This window comes from Monodelphis domestica, chromosome 1 (genome assembly GCF_027887165.1).
Source record: "Monodelphis domestica isolate mMonDom1 chromosome 1, mMonDom1.pri, whole genome shotgun sequence".
Taxonomy (NCBI): Eukaryota; Metazoa; Chordata; class Mammalia; order Didelphimorphia; family Didelphidae; genus Monodelphis; species Monodelphis domestica.
The window spans coordinates 589,252,599-589,274,513 of record NC_077227.1 but is presented as its reverse complement, the minus strand read 5'-3'; the positions used below and the strand labels follow the sequence as shown (position 1 = coordinate 589,274,513).

Genomic DNA, 21,915 nt, shown 5'->3' with positions numbered 1-21,915 from the left:
CACATATTAAGCACTATACAAATGTTAGCAATTATGATGTTGTTATTGTTTAAATAAGGAAGAGATATTTGTAGGTGAAGATTCAATATAGTTGTTTCTTCCTATAATCTGTCTGTTACAACTCTGGCAAAGGGGAATTCTTCCACTTCGTCCTGCATGAAAGAGGACTAGATGCCAACACAGTCCAGGTTTCAAAGCAGCAAAGCCAACCTAAAGCAAATGAGGACACTTGAATTATGTGAATCTAGGACTGGACCACTTCCCTTGAGACCCCAGAGGAAATACCACTGCCCCAGAACAGATAATGTCAGCATGCTCCAAGTAAATGGAGTTCAAAGAACTGAAAAAGCAGGAAGCAACTACTGCCATGTGCCCCCCCCCCCAAAAGCATCTCACAGAAGCAGAATAGAGAGGAATGGAGGGAGGTTTTGGCTAGAGGGGAAAAAAAGGCCCATTTTGCTTTTAAATGAAACTTCTTAAAATTAATAGAAATCTATTCCTCTCCTTCCCACTCCTACACTGCTTAAAAAAAGAAAAAAGTAAATTCCTTTTAACAAATATGAACAGTCCAGCAAAATAAATTCCTTCGCTGGCTTTGTTTGAAAAAATATATGTACCATTCTTCACTCAGAATCCATCATCTCTGGCAGGAGGTGAATAGCTTACTTCATTATCAGTCCTTTACAATCATGGACAGTCATAGTGTTGATCATACTTCATATAGTTTTCAAAGCTGAATTGACAATGTTGTTGTTATTAGGAAAAATTGTTCTTCTGGTTTTCTGCTCTTTCAGTACACAGGATCACAGGTTGACTCATTCAGCTGATGGAGGTTCGGTTGCTATTCCCCGAGTAATAGCCTTTGCAGCCACCACCACCTGTATCTCCATTCATTTGTCTCTACAGACAATGCTAAAAATCCGAGCAATGCCAAAGGACACGGGAGCCCAGGGTCCAACATGGAAAGGGCTTTCCAGAATCCTGACAAATCCTCCTTGAGATTTCCTCCAATCAAGGATTTCTCTCTCTCCACTATGGCAATGGCTAAGAAAAATAAGATTTGCTTCTGGTCAAATCAAAAATTCATAGTAGAGTGGGGAATGAGATCTAAGCATGTCCTACTTTAAGAAAACCTACAGCCACAAATTAGGCCTGATGAGGAACATTAGAAAAGCATTTTTCACTTGACAAAAAGGAATGCCTCAGGGTTTCTTAAAGTAGTGAATCCTTTTAGTGAAACTGAAGATGGTAGGAAGAAGGAAGAACCTATGAATTTACGCAGACATTTTCCAGAACATATTCATTGTTTAAAGGCAGTATGACAGAATGGATAGATTGCCTGGCTTGGAGACAAGAAGACCCAATTTCGAGTTTCACCTCTGATACTTATAAGCTATTTGAGCTATATAACCAGGGCAACTTACTTAACCTATGTAGACCTGAAGAAATGATATCAGGCATATCTACTAAATGAGAGCTGGGTTGTGCTCCTACATAGGGATTTCCCTGCTAATGAAATCATAAATCCTTCTAGAACTGAATGTGAGGCATCCGTCAGAGACAATGTAGTCTAGCAGAAGGAGTGATGAATTTAGATTAGATCTTGTCAAGTCTGGCTTCTGCCATTTAATGGTTCAGTAACACAGGACAAGTCACTTGACCATTCCATGCCTCTGCTTCCTCATCTGTTAAATAGGGTAATACCTGCCCCATTTCTCTCATAAAGTTGTTATGATGATCAACCAATAAAATAGATAATATTCAGATTATAGTATGCTCTTATAGAAACAAATTCATCATAAACTTGATGACAAAAGCAAGATATTAGATTTTCATACTGCTTATGCTCTGGTCTAGAATTCTGGTAAAACAGTAAGTAAAGCTTACTGTGGCTTTGTGTCAAGCTCTTCAGACCGTCATCTTCTACTGATGCAATAATTGCAGATTTCAGAGTAGGCCGTCCCAAAACACCTGACACAAATTACAGAGATGATGCCACTCATCAAAAAGTACAAATGAGATGCAGATGCCAGCTGAGGTCAGCTAGCTGGAGGGGGAGGATTTACTAATACATTTTCCTAATGCAGAAATCAATGACTAAGTTTTGATTCTGAATGTTGAAAACAGATCAAAAGAAATGGATAGCAGCAGGGAAGCTGGTTTTTTTTCCCCCCTGGAGGGCAAGAAAACTCCTTAGGAGAATACTGCTTCAGCCTTGAATTCTTCCCTTTATTTCTGTAGAAAGACAGTCCTGTTACAAAGCCCAAGAGGTCACAGGCACACCAAATCAATCCCAATGAGAAAGATGTGCAAAAAGCAAGATGCCCCAAAGACTTTTTTCAAAGCAAACAAACATCAGGCTCCCTGAATCCAGTCATATATTCTATATACATACAGCTCCATCTACAGTTGTATCTTTAGTATACGCTGGCAAGTGATTCTTGTAATGATCACCATCACAGAAATGTTCAATTACATTCCATCACCTTTCTCTAGCTTCCTGGACTATCCTAGCAGCCTGTCTTCCTGTCTTTCCCATCTTGCCAACCTCCAGTCCATTACTGTTTTTATATAGACTTTATACCTCTATCTAGTGATGCCACACTTCTGCTCAAAACTATTTATTGGCTAAGTACTGATCATGAAGTAAAATCCAAACTTCTTGGCCTGGCACCTGGACCCTCCATCCCCTGGCACCATCCTACTTGTGCATCCTCCATCCTTCTATACAAGTCCTCCACGTGAGCCTTCATGTTCTTGCTGACTGTCCTTGTGCCTGGGATGGCTTCCCTCTCCTCTAGGACATTCCTAGCAATCCTTTATCTCAGATTCTTAATCTGGGGTCTTTGAATGGGAAAAAAAACATATTTTGAAAACTGTATTTCAATATAATTGCTTTCTTTTGCAATTGTAATCCTAGGCATTTTATGCATTTAAAAACATTCTGAAATGTGATTCATATTCTTCAACAGACTGCCAAAGGGATTCATGATACAAAAAAAGGTGGGACTCCTGGATAATTCAAATGCCTCCATAAAGCCTTCCCTCATCACTTCTAACCAGAAATGCTTTGTCCCTAAGATTCCATTTGTTTTGCATCTCCTGAATGCACTTTTCATTTATTATTGTGTATTATAGTTGTTTGTGTTCATATTTCATCCCCCAACCTCCCAGTATAGTTAAGTTCCATGAACAGATGAAATGAATCCAGGAATTAAAGTTATAGGATAGCTGAGCAGCTAGGTGATACAGCATTCCAGGCCTGAGGTCAGGAAGGCCTGAACTCAAATCGAGCCTCAGAGACTATGGGATCCCTGGGCAAATCATTTAATCCTGTTGGCTTCAGTTCCTCATCTGTAAAATGAGCTAGAGAAGGAAACAGCAAACTACTGCATTATCTGCCAAGAAAACCCCAAATGGGGCCACAAAGAGTAGGATACAACTTAAAAAACAACTAAAACAAAAAAATTTCATGAAAAAAGGAATCTTTTCTAAAATTCATTATCTTCCCAATTTTCCTAGCAAAAAGCTCAGCATAGCGCCTAACTGGCATTCTATATTAATCAAATATAACTCAATACACTCTACTTAAGAAGTTGTATTGGAGCAGCTAAGAGGCTTCATAGATAGAGAGCCAGGCCTGGAGATGAGAGGTCCTGGGTTCAATTCTGGCCTCAGACATTTCCTAGCTGTGTGAGTGACCCTGGGCAAGTCACTTAACTCCCATTGCCTAGCTCTTCCTGCTCTTTTGCCTTGGAACCAATACTTAGTACTTCTAAGACAGAAGTTAAGGGTTTAAAAAAAGGAAGGCATGTTCATATTGGAAAGATTCCCATAAAAAGTTTACTCAATTAAAATACCTCATCAGGAAAGGGATGCAAGAAAGGGAGGGAAATCCCCAAAGGCAGCCAGAACAGAAGGGGAGTCCCTGGCGGGCCCACTGAAAGGTTTTTCCGAGGTGAGGGAAACATGCAAGTCAGGGACTGCCTGTGGTTAAAAAGATCCTTATCTGCCTTCAGATCTGATTACAGACAGAATTAGGCTCAGGTGAAAGTAGTTTCTCTCTCTAACAGTAAGAAGCTCAGAAACTAGACGAACAGTTTAGGACTAACAAAATCTCAGAACCAGAGCTCACAAGCACAGATGATTTGTGATGAAATCAGGGACCCTTCTAGCAAAATCAAGCCCCATCCTAGGGGAGCTGGAAGCAGGCTTGGCATGGCCTACCCAAAAGAGAACTTTACTGTCAGAGACAGAGAAGGGTACGGTCTTGCAATATCTCTGAAATGCAGAAGTTTAAATCCTTAAACAGCAAGTGATGCCTCACACTTTATGTGAAGTTCATTTATCTAGCAAGCTTAATTACCTGCAACAGCCAAGAATGCACAAGTGGGGGAAGAAGGAAAACCTCTGAGTAGCCCAAATGATTCTTTCCAAAGCCACTCATTCAAACTAATAAAATATTCTTCATGAAGAGCCTCTGGCCCTCACTCTTTATTCTGTCTTATTTTGAGACAGGAGTCTAATAGACTCAGGGTGTCTGTTTTCCCAAAGCACAGAATATGGAAAAACAACATAGAGGGAAGCAGGTATGTCCTGCAAAAAGAAGGCATACTGACAGTCAACAGCTCAATAGTGAAGAATACAACCGGAAAAAAGTAGTAGATTAAAAAGAAGTTCCATAGTCTGGGGCCATTTAATATCAGAGCACATGGCTCTTTTATTCTAAGAGTTTATTATTATTATTATTATTATGATGATGATGATGTATATATATATATATATGAATATTGCTATCCAGTCTGGTCATGGAAGTTCTTTAGGAATGAGAATTGACCTCAAGGGACATAACCCTTGGAATGTCACAGAACAGGATTTGGTTTTTCTAAAGTGACTCTCCAACCTTGCAGCTCTCTTCTGTCCTAGAAGGGTTAAAAAATAAAATAAAATAAAATAAAATAAAATAAAATAAAATAAAATAAAATAAAATAAAATAAAATAAAATAAAATAAAATGAAATGAAATAAAGTGAATCTCCCACTTTCTCATTCAGTAAGCATTTCTTCAAATGCCTCCCTCTGGGGGCATTAAATTTCCTCACACTTTCTCAAACATCTCCATCTGTTCCCCTCTTCACTGAGTAAATAATTGAATTCTGCATCTTTATGGGAGGCAGAATGTTGCAGTGGAAAGAATTCTGGATTTTGAGTTGGAGATAGGCACCGGGCTGGATGTTTTATTGGTACAGGCAACACCCTCAAATGAGAAAACTCCCTCTACCATTCCTCCATCCTCTACACCTAGAGTCCTAAAGCAGTGCCCAGAGCTCTTGTTCAGTGATTCGAGGAGGATCACATGACCCAGTGTGGGTCAGATGCAGGACTCAAGCAGAGGTGTTCCCAGTTCTCTGACCAATATCTTTGCGTTTATTTCTAGACTGAATCAACCGAATGCAATCAAGAAAACCTGTGTTCAAATATACCTCAGACACAAGTTGTAGGACACTGGGCAAGTCATTGAACATCTGTTAGCCTCAGTTTCCTCATCTATAAAAAAAAAAAAGAGGTAATCATTGTACCTATCTCCCAAGGTTATTGTGAAGGTCAAATGGGATGTTTGTAAAGTGCTTTGCAAACCTTAAAGTGCTATATAAATGATGATGATGATGTCAAAGAACCTGATCAATTCCTAGAACTGCTACTCACTACCTGCAAGAAGAAAGCCAATTCACTTCTCTGAATCCTGTTTCCAACAAAAGGATTAGATTACATCAATGGTTCTTAACCTAGGAGTCTGTGACTTAAAAAAATATTTTTAATTATTTTAATATGGAAGTGCAGCTAGGTGGCACAGTGATAGGAGGTTAAGATAGAAGGTAAAGAAAGGGGAACAGGAAAGCTGAGGCCCATAAAGATTAAGTGATTTGAGCAAGATGACAGGAATAGAAGTGAACCCAGGTCCTTCCAAATCCAAATCTTCCAACTGTTTCCTCTGTACCACAAAGTACTCTCAAGTGTTGCTACTTCTGCAAAATAAATGGACCAAAAGACAAATATGAAAAATATGAAGAAAGGCTTATTATATCAGCTAATGTAGATTGAGAAAAAAATGAAAGAATATGTATACATTGAATATAACTATATAAAAGATAGACACAAAGTCGCAATAAGTATACTGAAAATTTTTCAGAAGGAGAAACACAGAAACAAACAGGGTCCTTTTGTTATGACCTTGTTAAACTGAATATGAACATTTTGAAAAACAACCTGTAAATAACACATTAAATAGATATTAGATATTCAGAAACATTTTTCTTTTACTCATTTGTGTATTTGAATGTTTGTTGATGGGCATTATGAAATAAAAATGGAGTATCCAGGTGATGCAATGGATAGAGAGCCAAGCCTAGAGATGGGAAGCCCTGGGTTCAAATTTGACTTCATACACTTCCTGTGTGACCGTAGTCAAGTCACCTAACTCCAACTGCCTAACCTTTATAGCTCTTCTGTCCTGGAACCAATACTGAGTATTGATTCTAAAACAGAAGGGTTTTCAAAAAAAGAAAAAATATATACTAATATACTAATACTAAATGAAAAATGTCTGTAAATAATTAGGAAATTGGATTTTTCAACTCCTAAAGACATTTCTAGTTCTAAATTCTGTGATTCTAAAACAGGCTTTTACAATACTCCAGTGAGTCTTTACATCTCTCCAAAATAGGCAGAGAATAGGCCTAGAAAAGCATCAGTAATACCCCCACCTTGGGCTACATCTCCAAGAATCCAATACTCAGAAGAATCCCAGTCCCTTGACTCAAAGCCCAGTTCCCTTCCCTTACAGTAATGGTAATTCTAGTTCTTTATAAATATATTACTGAGAGGCTGACTTATACATGAGGTAGTGCTAGTGGTGGGGATTCCAAGGACAGCAAGCTTCAGCTTGCATATACAAAGTAAATTTTGCTAAATCCTCAATTAGCTATGAAGTTATGGTACAGGAAGCTTGATCAAACAATAATAGTTGAGGGATGGTTTTAGCCCACCTCAAGGAATGGCATCCAAAGTCCATGTTGTTTGTACAAGGAGCTATTACTAAGCTATTTCTACTTGTATATCACCAAATGGCACAAGATTTTCAGCTTGAAACTATCATAAAAGGCCTTTTCAAATGAACTAAGAGTGTTTAACCTGGAGAAGAAAAGACATGGGAGTAGAGGGAACAAGATGGCCACTGTATTCAACTCTCTCTAGAGCCCTGGAGTAGAAGAGAATAGATTGTGTAGCTTATCCATAAGACAAAAATAAAACCACCAAGGAAGAGTTACTTGGGGACCAACTATCCAAGGGCACGTTTCTTAAGTCAAATCAGCAAGCATTTATTAAGTGCCTACTAGGTAGATGCTAAGATCTGGGGATACAAAAAAAGGCAAAAGACAGTCCCTGCTTTTAAGGAATTCAAAATCTAATGAGAGTAACATGCAAAAGACTGTACAAATGAGCTCTACCAAGATAAATAAGAAATCATCGAAAGAGGGGAGGCACTGAGAGTAAGGAGAACCAGGAAGTGTTTTTTGCAGGTTTGGCTTTAGTTAAGACATGAAGGAATCCAAGGAGGACAAAAGGCAGGAATGAGAAAGGAGAACTTTCCAGGAGACAGTGAAAATCCAGGGAGTAAAGATATGGAAGCAATATGGAAGGAAAAAGAAGGAGGCCAATGACACCTAACAAAGCTCTCTAAAAATGAAACAGGATCCTTCAGTGGCTAGTGAGCTGAATGTAGCTAGAAAAGATTTTTGAGTGGGGAGTAGAAGATGACTGAACACACCTGGCAGGAATTCCTCATGGTCTCATGGTACTAATTCATCTATTCAAGAGACTTTCCAAACCTTGGCTTCCCCACTTCAAGGAAAATCCCTCCTGCCTATTTCTTAGCCAAGGGAAGTCAAATAATGCAAAGCAGTAATATCACTGGGCTACCACGAAATCCTGCCTTCTAAGTCTTTGTTTTGAATCTTCACTGAAGACACTGTCATTATACACCAGCATGCCTCTAGCTATAAGCATGCCTTGTCATGCTGGATATTTATTTACTCAAGCAGTTTAAAGCACTGAGGGAAAAGGGTGGGAGCTATAGGAACAAGGCCAGTTCCCAATTCAGAACTGAAAATGCTCTGGTGACAGAAACTACAAAGTTAGCATCTATTTATCCACTGCCTTTAAAACGTTCTTGTTTTGTTTTTAAAGACAGGTGTGAGAAGAGATATGTCAATCAAACAAGTTCAAGTAGCAATACAGTCCTTCTCCACTCCATCACCATCACCTGTGTCTTCATTTCTGGCAGCTTCTTGCTAACAGATGAGTATGTTATAAAGCAACTCTGAGAGTTTTTACAAGTGGGCAAGTATATGTTCTGATAACTATGTGAAAATAAGGAAAGAGTTAATTTCCTGGAAATGATCCAAATTTGAATCTGCTCCCTCTCCAGAGAGCGAAGGTATGCTGTAGCCTTTGTTCCAGTTTCCTGGTCAAGAAATACTCTTCCTTCAGACTCTCACTCTTCTAATCCACTATCTATGAGATGGCAAATGGGCCAAAGGAAAGGATGCTGACTTTAGCATCACCACAAATTCCTGCCTCCCCACTCATTACTCCAATCCACCCTCTCTTCGAGAATATGGTCCAAGAGAAAGGACTGTGATCTTGAAGTCATACTCAGGCCCTTTTCCTGACACTCCTGGCTATGTATCTCTGTTGGAACGTTTGTTGCTTACCTGTAAGGAGATGCTAATAGTTCACACGTATCTAGTAATGATAAGAGTTAACATGTATATAGTACTTTAAAGTTAACAAGATACTTTATATTTTTTAAATGACAAGATTAGACTTTATATAGTACAATAAGATTTAAAAATAGCTTCCATACACTGTGTCACTTGATACAATGACTTGGTAATATAAATGTGACCGATATTATTACACCCATTTTATAAATGAGGGAGATCAGGGTCAGAAAAGTTAAGTGACTAACCCATGTCATAGAGCTATAAAATGTCAAAGGCAGCACTTGAAAGGAAGCCTCTACAGACTCTAAACTGAGAGTACTTTCTATTGTGTCACTACCTCATTTTATGCTTAAATTATCTCATCTTATCCCCTCAACAACTCATGACATAGGTAGGCATTATAAGCTATAACCTATGAGAAAACTGGCTACAAGAGGCAACTTGCCTTTCATTATCATCACACAACCAATAGGTATCAGAGGAAAAATTCCAATCAAAGTAAGCAATCTCTCCTCTGAAGTCATAAAACTTTATAGTTAAAAGGGGCCTTCATGATGACTTGGTTCAACTCGATCTTAGTTTGGCTCATGGTCTTACAGCTAAGGGCAGCTAGATAAAACTGTGGATGGAGCACTGGACTTGAAATCAAGAAGACTCATCTTTATGAGATAAAATCTGGCCTCAGATACCAATTTCTGTGGGATCCTGAGCAAGTCACTTAACCTCGTTTGCCTGAGTTTCCTCCTCTGTCAAATGAGTTGGAGAAGAAAATGGCAAACCACTCCAAGATCCTTGCCAAGAAAACCCCAAATGGGGTCACACACAACTGAAATGGCGCAGCCAGTGACAGAATGAGGAGCCAGAAGTCAGGTCTTCTACTTTGCTATGTAATAACTCTTTTCACTTAAACCCACATCTTAAATTCACAAATACCCTTTCCCCAAATTCAGTGCCCTGTTTTAAAGTTGGTTCTTTTTAAAACCATATATTAGATTATAAATTGGAGAGTAGGACCACTCTATTAGAGGTCTTATATCCTTTACGGCTGCCTTGTACTCTGCAGGTGCTCAATGAATGCTCTTTTTTTTCCCCCAGCAAATAAATACATCAGCAAATACCTAGGAGGGGGTGTGTCATCACAGAAATAAAAACATCACTTAAGCAAACTAGATAACAATCTACAATGTTTAAATTCTGTTTTGATATAAAATATGATATCCCTGGACATGAGATAATAAGAGCTAAGGGAAGGATAACTTTTAGTAAGCTATTAGTTCAACCATGCCAGGAAAAGGAGAATGGGCTTTTCTATTAACAAGAGAAAAATATAAGCTTTTTATATTTTCTCTGAGTAGGTGAAAATTTCACTTACTTCAGTTAAAGGGAAAAGAAGTATATATAGGAGGAAATTTGTCAGTGAAGTGAAAGATGAAGGGAATAGGGGAAAGAGCTTTGGAAATTCTGGATCATGGAATAAGAACTAAACGAGGCATCAGAGATCAACCAGACCAAGTCCCATATTTTGCAGCTGAAAATACAAAATTGGGCAGGTGGATCACCCAAGGTCCCAGCAGTAGTAAGTAGCAAAACTGGAACTGATGTAATTTAACCATCTCTTCGTTGACTCATAGAAAAGAAATATCTATATACAGAGTCACTATAAAAAATATGAATTTAGGGGGCAGTAAAGTGGCTCAGAGAACCAGTCTAGAAACAGGAGGTCCTGGGATCAAATCTGACCTCAGACACTTCCTAACTTTATCACACCAGGCAAGTCACCTAACCCCCCACTACCTAGTCCTTACCTATACCCAGTATTGATACTAAGACAGAACCAAAGAGTTTTTTTAAGGGACTTTACTGATATTTCTATAGCCCTTTAAATTTTTCAGAGCTCTTTTTCTGTTATCCCATTTGAACTTCACAGTAATGTTGATAGTTGTTATCCCCATCCTTCAGAATCATCAAACCCCAAAACAGAAAAAGTTAGCAAGAATTTTATTTGAGTCCCAGTCTGTGTGTTATTTTTAAAATAGTGTGTTCTCTCTGATTTGGGACATTGGAGTTAAAATGGGTAGAATCCTGAGTAAATTGTTTTCAATTCCCACTGATGCTAAGAGACACACCCTTTTTTAATATTTAATATAAATTATAATGAAAACCTAATAAAAAGTGAGACTCATGGCCTTCCAGGCTTTTTATACCTCTTCATAGGCTGATCCAATGCAACTGTCTTCCTTGCTCTTCCTTGAATGAGTTACTCCATATCCTGATTCTGGACATTTTCTCTGAGTCTCCTCCATACCTGAAATGTTCTCTTTCTTCATCTCCTTCTCTTGGCTTCCCTGGTTTCCTTCAAGTTCCAGCTACAATCCTACTACTAATTAGAAGCCTTTTCTGGTCTCATTTTATTCTAGTGTCTTCTTCCTGTTGAATATTTCCAAATTATCTTGTATATAACTTATTTGTACATATCTGGTTGCATGCCGTGTCCACCCTTAGACTGGGAGCTCCTTTAGATCAAGAAATGTCATTTGACTTTCTCTGTATCTCTAACACTTAGCATAGTACCCTGCACATAGTAGGTTTTTTTAACCCTTACCTTATATCTTAGAATCAATACTAGGTATCAGTTCCAAGGCAGGTGAGCAGTAGGGGTTAGGCAATGGGGGCTAAGTGACTTGCCCAGGGTCACACAGCTAGAAAGTGTCTTAGGTCACATTTGAACCCAAGATTTCCCATCTCCTAGGCCTGGCTCCCTATCCATTGAGCCATCTAGCTGTCCCATAGTAAGTTCTCAATAAATGTTTACTGCTTGACTAAACAAATGGTTCTCAGATTTAATAAGAACAACTACAGAGGAAGATCTGACTTGATAAAACTAAAAAATTTTAACAATTAAAGCTACTCTAATTCAAACCCTCATCACCTCTCATGGGGACTACCACAATATCTATCTAATTGTTCATCTGCCTTAAACCACCAGTCCCATCCATTCTTTCCTCAGCTACCAATGTGATTTTTCTTAAGTGTTGGATTGATGGGGTCATTCTCCTTACTTGGTGAACTACCATCACTCCCTATTACCTCCAGAATCAAAAATAAAAATCCTTTCTTTGACATTTAAAGTTCTTCATAAGCCCTCCTACCATCTCAGTCTCCTTCTATGTCCTCCTCTCCATGTATTCTATGATCCAACTACATTCTGTACTTCACAAAGGATACTCATCTCTGACTCCATACCTCTGCCCAGGCTGTGACTCCACATCTGCAATGTATTCCTTCCTCTTAGCTACCCTGGCTTCCTTCACATCTCAGCTCAAAAGTTCTTCCCCACTCCTCCATAAACCTAGAGTCTTCCCTTTGATATGAACCCCCCCATCTACTCTCTATTTATTTTGTGTATATCTACTCACTTATATGCTGTCTCCTTCTTTAGAAGTTGAGGAAAGGGAAAAAAGTGCTTGGGGTTACAGGCCAGAGCACAGGCCAGGAAAGTATTAAATATACCTCTGTTTACACATAACACCTTGGAAGAACTGAAAGAAAGAAACTGAAAGATCTGAGCTAGCTCTGAAGGCATCTGTAAAAAGAATATGAAGCATGGAACAATGCTCTCCTCACCACAGGTACAGAGCTAAACTTTTAACAGTTTTTTTAATTAAAAGAAAAAGTCTAGAAAATGAGCAAACAGAAAAAGAAACAACACAGAAAGTTATTTTAGTAAAAGAGAGAACCAAAACATAAAATTAGAAGAAGACAGCAAAACTAATACTCAGTATTCAAAACCTCCAAGAAAAATAAGGATTGCTCTCAAGCCCAGGAAGAAGTAATGGAGGAGTTCAAAAGGGATTTTAAAAACCAAATGAGAAAGGTAGAAGAAAAATTGGAAAAAGAAACTAAAATCATGAAAAAAAGAGACAAAAGCTTGACAAAGGAGGCACCAAAAAAATGCTGAAGAAATTAATACATTAAAAAACAAAGACCAACTGGAAATAGAGACACAAAAATCCAATTAAAAGAACAACATCTTACTTAAAAAGCAGATTTGGTCAAATGGAAAAAGATATACAAAAATGGGCTGACAAAAAGAATTTCTTGAAAGAGAGAACTGATCAGCTCTTTGGAAAATGAGATACAAAATCTCACTGAGGAAATGAAATCTTCAGAAAGTAGAATTGGCCAAATGGAAAAGAAGGTACAAAAGTTGCTCAAGAAAATTATGCCCTAAAAAATTAGGAAGGGGGTGGGGAGGGGCAGCTGGGTAGCTCAGTGGATTGAGAGTTGGGCCTAGAGATGGGAGGTCCTAGGATCAAATCTGGCCTCATACACTTCCTTTCTGTGTGACCCTGGGCAAGTCACTTAACCCCCATTGCCTAGGCCTTACTACTCTTCTGCCTTGGAACCAATACACAGTATTGATTCTAAGATGGAAGGTAAGGGTTTAAAAAAAATTCGACTGAGCAAGAGGAAGCTAATGACTCCACAAGACATCAATAAACAGTCAAACAATATTAAAAGAATTTTAAAAAAAGAAGAAAATGTGAAAAAACAAATGACCTGGGAAATAAATCCAGAAGTGAGAATCTAAGAAGTATTGGACTATCTGAAAGACAGAACCATAAAAAAGAGCTTATGACCAAATAAAATAATGTTTAAAAGGGAAAAAAGAGCTTAGACATCTTTAAAGAAATTATCAAGACAACTGCCCTGATATTCTAGTTCCAGAAGGCAAAATAGAAATTAAAAGAATCTACCAATCACCTCCTGAAAGAGATCCTGAAAGAATAACTCCCAGGAATATTATAGTCAAATTGCAAAACTCTCAAGTCAAGAAGAAAATATTGCAAGCAGTCAAAAAAGAAACTATTCAAATATCATGGATCCACAGTCAGGATAACACAAGAATCTTCTACATTGAGGGATTTGAGGGCATAGAATATGATAGTCCAGAGGGCAAAGGAGCTAAGATTTCAACCAAGAATCACTTAACCAGCAAAACTGAGCATAATCCTTTTGGGGGACAAAATGAGTATTCAGTCAAATAGAGGACTTTCAAATATTCCTGATGAATAGACAAGAGATAATTGGGAAATCTGACTCTCAAATAAAGGATTCAAGAGAAGCATAAAAAGGATAAACAGGAAAGAGTAATCAAAATGATTCAATAAAGTTAAAATTGTGTGCATCCCTATGTGGAAAGATGATTCTTGTAACTCCAAAGAACTTCATCATTATTAGGGAAATTAGAAGGTGTATACATAGACAGAGGCCAAGGACATGAGTTGAGTATGATGGAATGAAATAAAGTAAAATAAAATTAAGGCATGAGAAAGAAGAATACATTAGGAGAAGAGCGAAGAGAAAAAGTAAATGGGCTAAATTATTATACATAAAAAGGCATAAAAGAGCATTCACAGTGGAGGGGAAGATGGAGGAGGTGGTGAGGACACTGTATGAACCTTACTCTCATCAGAACTGGTTCAATGAAGGAAAAATATACATATTCAACTGGGTATAGAAATATATCTTACCCTACAGGAAAGCAAAGGGGGAAGGGGATAAGACAAGGCGGAGGGCGGGGGGGGATTGACAGAAAAGAGGAAAAATTTAGAGAGGCAAAGGTTGGAAATTAAACTGACATAAAAAGGATGTAGAGTAATGCACAGTAATCAGAATGGCACAAAATTTTTACAAATCTCTCTAATAAAGGTCTTATTTCTCAAATATATGGAGAAATAAAATGTATATATAAAAATATCATCCCCGGTTCATAAGAGGTCAAAGGATATGAATAGGTAGTTCTCAAACAAAATAATTAAAGCTCTCTATAGTCATGCAAAAAATGCCCTAAATCACTATTAATTAGAGAAATGCATATCAAAACAACTCTAAGGTACCACTGTAAAGATTAAAATTTAGGGGAGAGGGGGAGACTGAGGCAGGAGCTGAGGCAGGTAGAAATTAGTTTCTCTCTGCAAGGAGTATTATATTTTTTAGAGGTTTATTGAAGATTAAGGATTAAAGAAAATACAGGATAAGAAACACGTGTCCAGGCCATAGAGTGGCCTAGACACAACCTCACCTACATTATGAAAAAAAGCCAGGCCTGCCCCAAAATGGAAGTCCAAGAGTTGAGAGACCCTCAAAAGCCTTTGAATCAGCTTAAATACCTTCTCAATCTCGGCCCAGGTGAGATTACAAGGCATTCTGGGGGAGTGGAGCAAAGGCTCATGGGGATTGTAGTCCTGTATTCAAGTCTATTTTTTACATCACTCCATACCTAGCTGATTGGCTACTATGGCAGAAAATGAAAATGACAAAACTTGGAGGGGATATGGAAAATCTGGAGCACAAATGAGTTGTTAGGGGAATTGTGAACTGATTCAATCATTATGGAGAACAACTTGAATTATGCCCAAAAGGCTATAAAAAGTGCATATTATTTGACCCCAAAATACCATTACTAGGTTCGTATCCCAAAGAGAGAAAAAAAGCGGAGGTGGGGGGGGGGAACCTATTTGAAAATATTTAATGCAGCTCTTTTTTGGGTGCAAAAAATTAGAAAGTGAGGGGACACCCATCCAACTGGGGAATGGTTGAGTAAGTTATACTCTATGATTGTAATAGAATAATACTGTTGTGCTGTAGGAAATGACAAGCAAGAGAAGCTAAAAATAAAACAAAAAACCTGCAAAGTCAACATAGACTGAAGCAGAATGAAATGAACAGAACCAGGAGAACATGAACAAAGTGACAGAAATGCTATACAATGAACAACTGTGAATAACAGCTATTCTCTGCAATACAATGATCAAAAACTAACCCAAAGGACTCATGACAAAAAATGCCATCTAATCCAAAGAAAAAGAACTGGTGGAGTCTAAATCTAGACCAAAGCAAACTTTTTTCACTCTTTCACTTTTTTTTTCTATTTGAGTTTCCTTCCACAAAAGAATTAATGTGTGGGGAAATGTTTTACATGATTGAACATGCTTACCTTTGCAAGGGGAGGGTGGGGGGGGTGAGGGGGAAGGGAAGAAAAAAGAGAATTTGAGACTCGATGCTCTTCAAAAATGTTGGAAATTGTTGTTACATATAATTGGGAAAAAATTAAATAAAATAAAATGTAATTAAACCCTTACCTTCCACCTTAGAATCAATAATGTGTATCAGTCCAAGGCAGATGAATAAGGGCAGAGCAATGGGGGTTAAGTGACTTGTCTGAGTGGTACAGCTAGGAAATGTCTGAGGTCAATATTTGAACCCAGGACCTCCCGTCTATAGGCCTGGCTCTCAATGAGCCACCTAGCTGCCTCCACTGTCTAGCTTAATAAAGTGGTTGGAATACAGTCAGTGTTTAACAAATGTGTGTTGACTGACTGGAATGGGTTGCTTTTAACAGCAGTAGGTTGTCTGACATTTAGGGTCTTGCTTTTGCAAGCAAGAGCTGCATGACCTCATTGCTGGATATTTTGTAGAAAGAATTTCTGTTTAAATATGGTTGGAGGGGGAGCAAGGTGGCTCAGTAGATGGAGAGAGGCCTAGTGATAGGAGGTCCTGGGTTCAAATCTGGCCTCAGATACTTCCTAACTGTGTGACCCTGGGCAAGTCACTTACACCTGTCTATCCCACTTACCACTCTTCTGCCTTGGAATCAATACTTGGTATCAATTCTAAGATGGAAGGTCAGAGTTTAAAAAAAATGGGTTGGAATGATAATGATGTAACAAGCTAAAGACATAAATAAAAACGTTTTTAAAACAAATACCGGGGGCAGCTGGGTAGCTCAGTGGATTGAGAACCAGGCCTAGAGACGGGAGGTTCTAGTTTCAAATCTGGCCTCAGACACTTCCCAGCTGTGTGACCCTGGGCAAGTCACTTGACCCCCATTGCCTAGCCCTTACCACTCTTCTGCCTTGGAGCCAATACACAGTATTGACTCCAAGACGGAAGGTAAGGGTTTAAAAAAACAAAAAAAAAAACAAATACCTACAGACAGACATATAAATGAATGAATGAATTAATAAATAACAGTAAGACTATTTGATTTCTGAGGTCCCTTTTCTCTCTGAAATTCTATAATCCTGTGAACAGTGGTGTATACATGAGAATGAGGGGAACTTGCCAAAGGTCCTGGTCTTAGCCTCAAGGTGAAGGGGAAAAAAGAACACTTACTGGTTTCTGGGGCTTTCTCTTCTGGTCTGCCAAATAAAAATTCATATTTGGCCTTGGCAACACTCTTGGAATGAGCTGATCCATTGTTACCCCAAACAAATGTCTCTGCCTGCAAAATGAGAAGAAAAAAAAACAGATAAAACTTTTATTGTTTAAAAATGTATCATTCTCGAAGAAATTATCATATATACAACATATTTAGAAAAACCACTCTATAGCAAGGGCAGCCAGAGGGCAATGTAGAACCAGGCCTGGAGTCAGGAAGACCCAAGTTCAAATCTACCTTCAGACACTACCTAGCTATATGACCCTGGGCAAGTCACTTAACCCTGTCTACCTCAGTTTCCACATATATTAAATAATCTAGAGAAGGAAATGGCATACCACTCCAGTGGTTTCCTTAATAAGAAAACCCCAAATGGAAAAAAAAAAGGGAGGAAGGAAGGGAGGGAGGGAAGGAGGAAGGGAGGGAGAAAGGAAGGAAGGGAGGAAGGGAGGGAGGGAGGAAGGGAGGAAGGAAGGAAGGAAGGAAGGAAGGAAGTGAGGAAGGAAGGGAGGAAGGAAGGAAGGAAGGAAGGAGGGAGGGAGGGAGGGAAGGAGGGAGGGAGGGAGGGAGGAAGGAAGGAAGAAGGGGGAGAGAGGGAGGAAGGAAGGAAGGAAGGAAGGAAGGAAGGAAGGAAGGAAGGAAGGAAGGAAGGAAGGAAGGAAGGAAGGAAGGAAGGAAGGAAGGAAGGAAGGAAGGAAGGAAGGAAGGAAGGAAGGAAGGAAGGAAGGAAGGAAGGAAGGAAGGAAGGAAGGAAGGAAGGAAGGAAGGAAGGAAGGAAGGAATTATATAAATAAGTATATTTAATTAAGTAACAGATTATGTTGCTAAGTATATTAATGAAAACAGCACCTAGGCAGAAGACTGTCACCTATATATGTTCAATGAAACTGGGATCTAAAATAGATTATCTTTGATGTCCCAAATACCCAATTGTGCCCAGAGTGAGAATTCTGTCCTACTCTCCCTCAGACAGGAACCATTCTCCACACAGCTTCCTAAAGTACAGATCTCACCAAACCATTTCCTTTTTTATAAGCCCTAGTTACTCCTAACTACTTTTAGGATTAAGTATAAAATCTTTGGCATTTAAAGACCATTACTACTTCACCTTTTCCAATTCATTTTCATCTTACTTTCTTCCATATAATTCACATAAGATCCAGCTAAACTACAGTCTACTGGTTTTGTTATTTGTTAGATTTACTATTCTTTCTATATTTTACCTGTATATCTTTCCTCAGGCTGCCCCAATACCTGGAATACCCCTTCTTTTTCATCTTTGCCAATTAAATTAATTTTTTTAATTAATCAATAAAAAAATTCCTAACTTCCATCAAGACTCAGCTAAAGTATTATCTCCTATCAGAATACTCATGAATCTTACACATCCCAGGTCAAACTTGCTAGTGTACTCTCTCTTAAAATACTCTGTATCTATTCTTTACATACTGATAGATGTATGTGTCTATATCTAGATTATGAGCTAGAATATAATTCTTTGTATTTCTATTCCTAGGCACTTAAGAAATAATCATTGACAAGTCACTGGCTCCTGGGATCACTGAGCTACCTTTGGTCAGTACTTCAAGTTTGGAGGAGCTGGGCTCAAATTTGACCTTAGATACTTCTTAGCTGCGTGACTACTTATCAGTCACTTAACCCCACATGCCCAGCCCTTGCTACTTTTCTGTCTTAGAACAGATACTAAGAAAGAAGGTAAGAGTTGTGTTTTATTAAGAGCCTACTCCATGCCAGCATTGGTGGGGAATAGGAAGAAAAGCAAAGACAGTCTCTGCTCTCAAAGAGTTCGCAATTGAATGGGGAAACTGGCATGCAAATAACTATGTACAAACAAGCCACATACAGGCTGAAATGGAGATAATAACAGAGGAAAAGCACTAAGATTGAGGAGGACTGGGAAAGGCTTCATTAATCTTTGTGGAATCCCACAAGAAGACTGAAAATGACCCCGTGCTGAATGTTGAATGAGTCAATAATTCTCAAAAAGAGGAAAAGTTGGAGAAAGCCAAGGCCAAAATACTCCCAAGTACATGGTTTGTAAATAGTTAAAAAGGTACATGGTCATCATGATAAGCCAACAAGACTTCACCTAATATAAGTCATGCTATTGATTAAACTAATTTCCTTTTTTTTTTTGGATAGTTACTAGACTGGTAATTCAGGAAACGATGTATACAGAAGACATCTGGATTTCAGAAGGGCATTTGGCAAAGTTAGTCAAATATCTTTATGGACATAAGAGAACAATGTCAGCAGGATGTGATTTCAGAGTTGGTTCAATAATCTATTGAAAGAATGTTGATTGATTAATTGCTGTCACCCAAAGGGTCTCTAGTGGAGACAGATACAGTTCTTTCTCCTAAGCCCTGTCCTATTAGTCTTTTTTTAAAAAACCCGTGACTTAGATGAAGATGCAGCAGGCACATTTAATCAAATAAAGTTAATTGGGGGGGGATGAAAAAATGAAGATTAACAACATCTGAAAACAATGTTTTTAGCTTCCTATTGAGTAATGCACCCCTTGGGAGGCTGGTAAAGCCTATGTCCCCTTACTCAATAACATAAAATGCATAAAACCCCAATTATATTGAACAACTATCTTTTTAAAAATTCATTTACTCCAGGTTAAGAGCCCCTGAATTGGATGGACTATAAAAATGATGCCTATCTAATATGAATACATATAATAGGAATAATTGTAGAGCCCTACACTTAGATTAAAAAGAATCAACTACATAAGTATACAATAGGAAACTTTTTCTGGATAGCAATTCAAGTTAAAAAGAAACAAACCTGTGACTATTAGTTCAATATGAGTCAACAGAATGATATTACTGCCAAAAATAAAAAAATAAAGGAATGCAATATTGGGCTGAATTACTAATACTTCATAAATAAATAGCCCTTTAAGTTTTACTGAAGGTTTATTTTACAACCATGCAAGGGGAGCAGTATAATTATTATTATTATTATTATTATCATTTTAATATGAGGGAAACTGAGACAGCATTATAATAGGGTACAGGGAAAAGCACAGTGCATTTGGAGTGAGAGGACCTGAGTTCAAATCCAGGCCTTTATCACTTATTATCAATGTGAATCTCAGTAAGTTGCTTAACCTAACTGGGCCTCAATTCCCTCATATTTTGTAAAATAAGGAGGTTTAAATAACCATAAGTCTATGATCCTACTTTTTGTTACTTTAAAAATATAGGGGAACAGTCTTTCTGGAATTATTTTGTCAACAAAGATGAGCAACCTATGACCAACTGAATATGGCTGGGTTTTAACCACAGAATAAATAAAATGACTCATGTATGATTTACTTTCTAAGGAGTCATAACAAAGATAATTAACAAATATTAACCAACAAGGCTTCCTGTGTTCTATTATGATTATGGGGTGTATGATTTTCTTTCCTAAAGCAAGGGGCATTTAAAAAGAAAGTAATACAAAAAGAAACCAAGAGCCCTACAGAGTTGCAGTTTGGTTTGAAATCACCAGATAACTTCACTTTGTTCAATCAAGATACCGTTTTTATAGACCCCTGACTTAACCTTATTTTTTTATTATTCATTATTATTCATTAAAATGAACTTTATCCACACCATTCTTGGAAAGCCGAAACCTATTAATCCCCCAATTTGTTCCATGCCAAGAGATTGGGAATGTTATCAGTTCTTTGCATTGATCCTTTAGTGACTGAGGAAAGGGGGGGAAGGGGAGAGATGGTTGTTATATTAGCTTGAAAGAAAACCAACTAATTCCCCAAGAGAATATAAACTCCTTGAGAGTAGGGATAGTTCATCATTTCAATTTTTGTTTTAAAAAATAGTTCACAGGTCTTTGTGCACAGTAGGCACTTAATAAATTCTTGTTTAATTTAATTATTCAGGTTCTTTCTTCTATGTCGTGTGGAAGAGAGAAATTGGGAAAGCTTGCAACAAGACAGGAATAGCTGGTACTGATGACCTGTCATTCAAATGACAGCATTCTGGTTTGGAATGTTCCTGGGAGAGGCAATTGGAAGAAGGGAGCAGACCAACTAAAGTCTGGACGTTTTGGCCTAGAAGACAGAAGAGGTCTGATGTCTCTTGGCTTTTAGAGACTGAAGCCTGAAGGTTGTCTTTGGCTTTGAAGACAGAAGAAAGAAGGACAAAGAAAGTCCAGCTCTCTCTCTAATTAGCACTGTTGTGATAGTGACTGAACTTCCAGATCTATCAGCCATTTCTCCCAATTGAATTATCCTTCAATCTAGGAAAACCCCCAAAACCCTCTTTCCCTCCATTCCTTATCCTTCCCTGTCTTCCCCCAATAAATCCCTTACTTAAGATAGAAAAGAGAAAGAGTATTTCATTTGAGACATCATAAATTCACCCTGAGTAGATTTAAAAGACCAACAGAAGGAGGGTGAAGGGAGGGTGAAGGGAGGAAGGGAGAAAGAGGGAGGAAGGGAAGAAGGAAGAAGATTAACAGCCTGATCTTTAGTTATCAATTACCATTCAAAATAGTCCCTTATTATAGTAGCTACCTGAAATAGTTTTCCCTCTTTCAGGATCATTAGTGAATTCAACAAATCATTAAATCCACATTAAAAAATTTACAAGTAATTGTTCTAAGTGCTAGTAGGATAGAAAAGAAAAGAGAGAAAGAGAAGAAAAAGGGGAAGAGGAGAAAAAGGAAAGAGGAAGGGTCTGATCCTTAGTTTAACAGAGGATAAAATAAGCACATAGACAACTTTAATACAAGCTATAATGTGAGTAGCTAAGGAATGCCAAATAATGGTAGACAGAGTAGAACAATGAGAGAGCGTTAATAATCTGGATCAACACACAAGTGGTTCTGTAAATGAAGTAGCAACTGAGCTGGGTATTAAAGGACAAGA

The 21,915-nt window shown here is 38.1% G+C and overlaps 1 protein-coding gene and 1 long non-coding RNA gene across 8 annotated transcripts in view; one reads left to right on the top strand and one right to left on the bottom strand.

Moving 5' to 3' along the window:
- Window positions 1-21,915, bottom strand: part of PSD3 (pleckstrin and Sec7 domain containing 3) — a 784,568-nt gene that overhangs the window by 444,895 nt on the left and 317,758 nt on the right. For all 7 annotated transcript variants that reach the window (XR_008915561.1, XR_008915562.1, XR_008915563.1 and 4 more), the window contains one exon: window positions 16,964-17,072. Coding sequence is in view for 4 of the 7 variants with exons in the window: in XM_056813641.1 (XP_056669619.1) it covers window positions 16,964-17,072 (109 nt within the window). In the remaining 3 variants the exon portion in view is untranslated. The remainder of the gene's footprint in view (window positions 1-16,963; window positions 17,073-21,915) is intronic.
- Window positions 7,857-21,441, top strand: LOC130456542 (uncharacterized). Its single transcript, XR_008915565.1, has 3 exons — window positions 7,857-8,361; window positions 18,526-19,242; window positions 20,926-21,441. It is a non-coding gene; the product is annotated as an uncharacterized LOC130456542 (long non-coding RNA).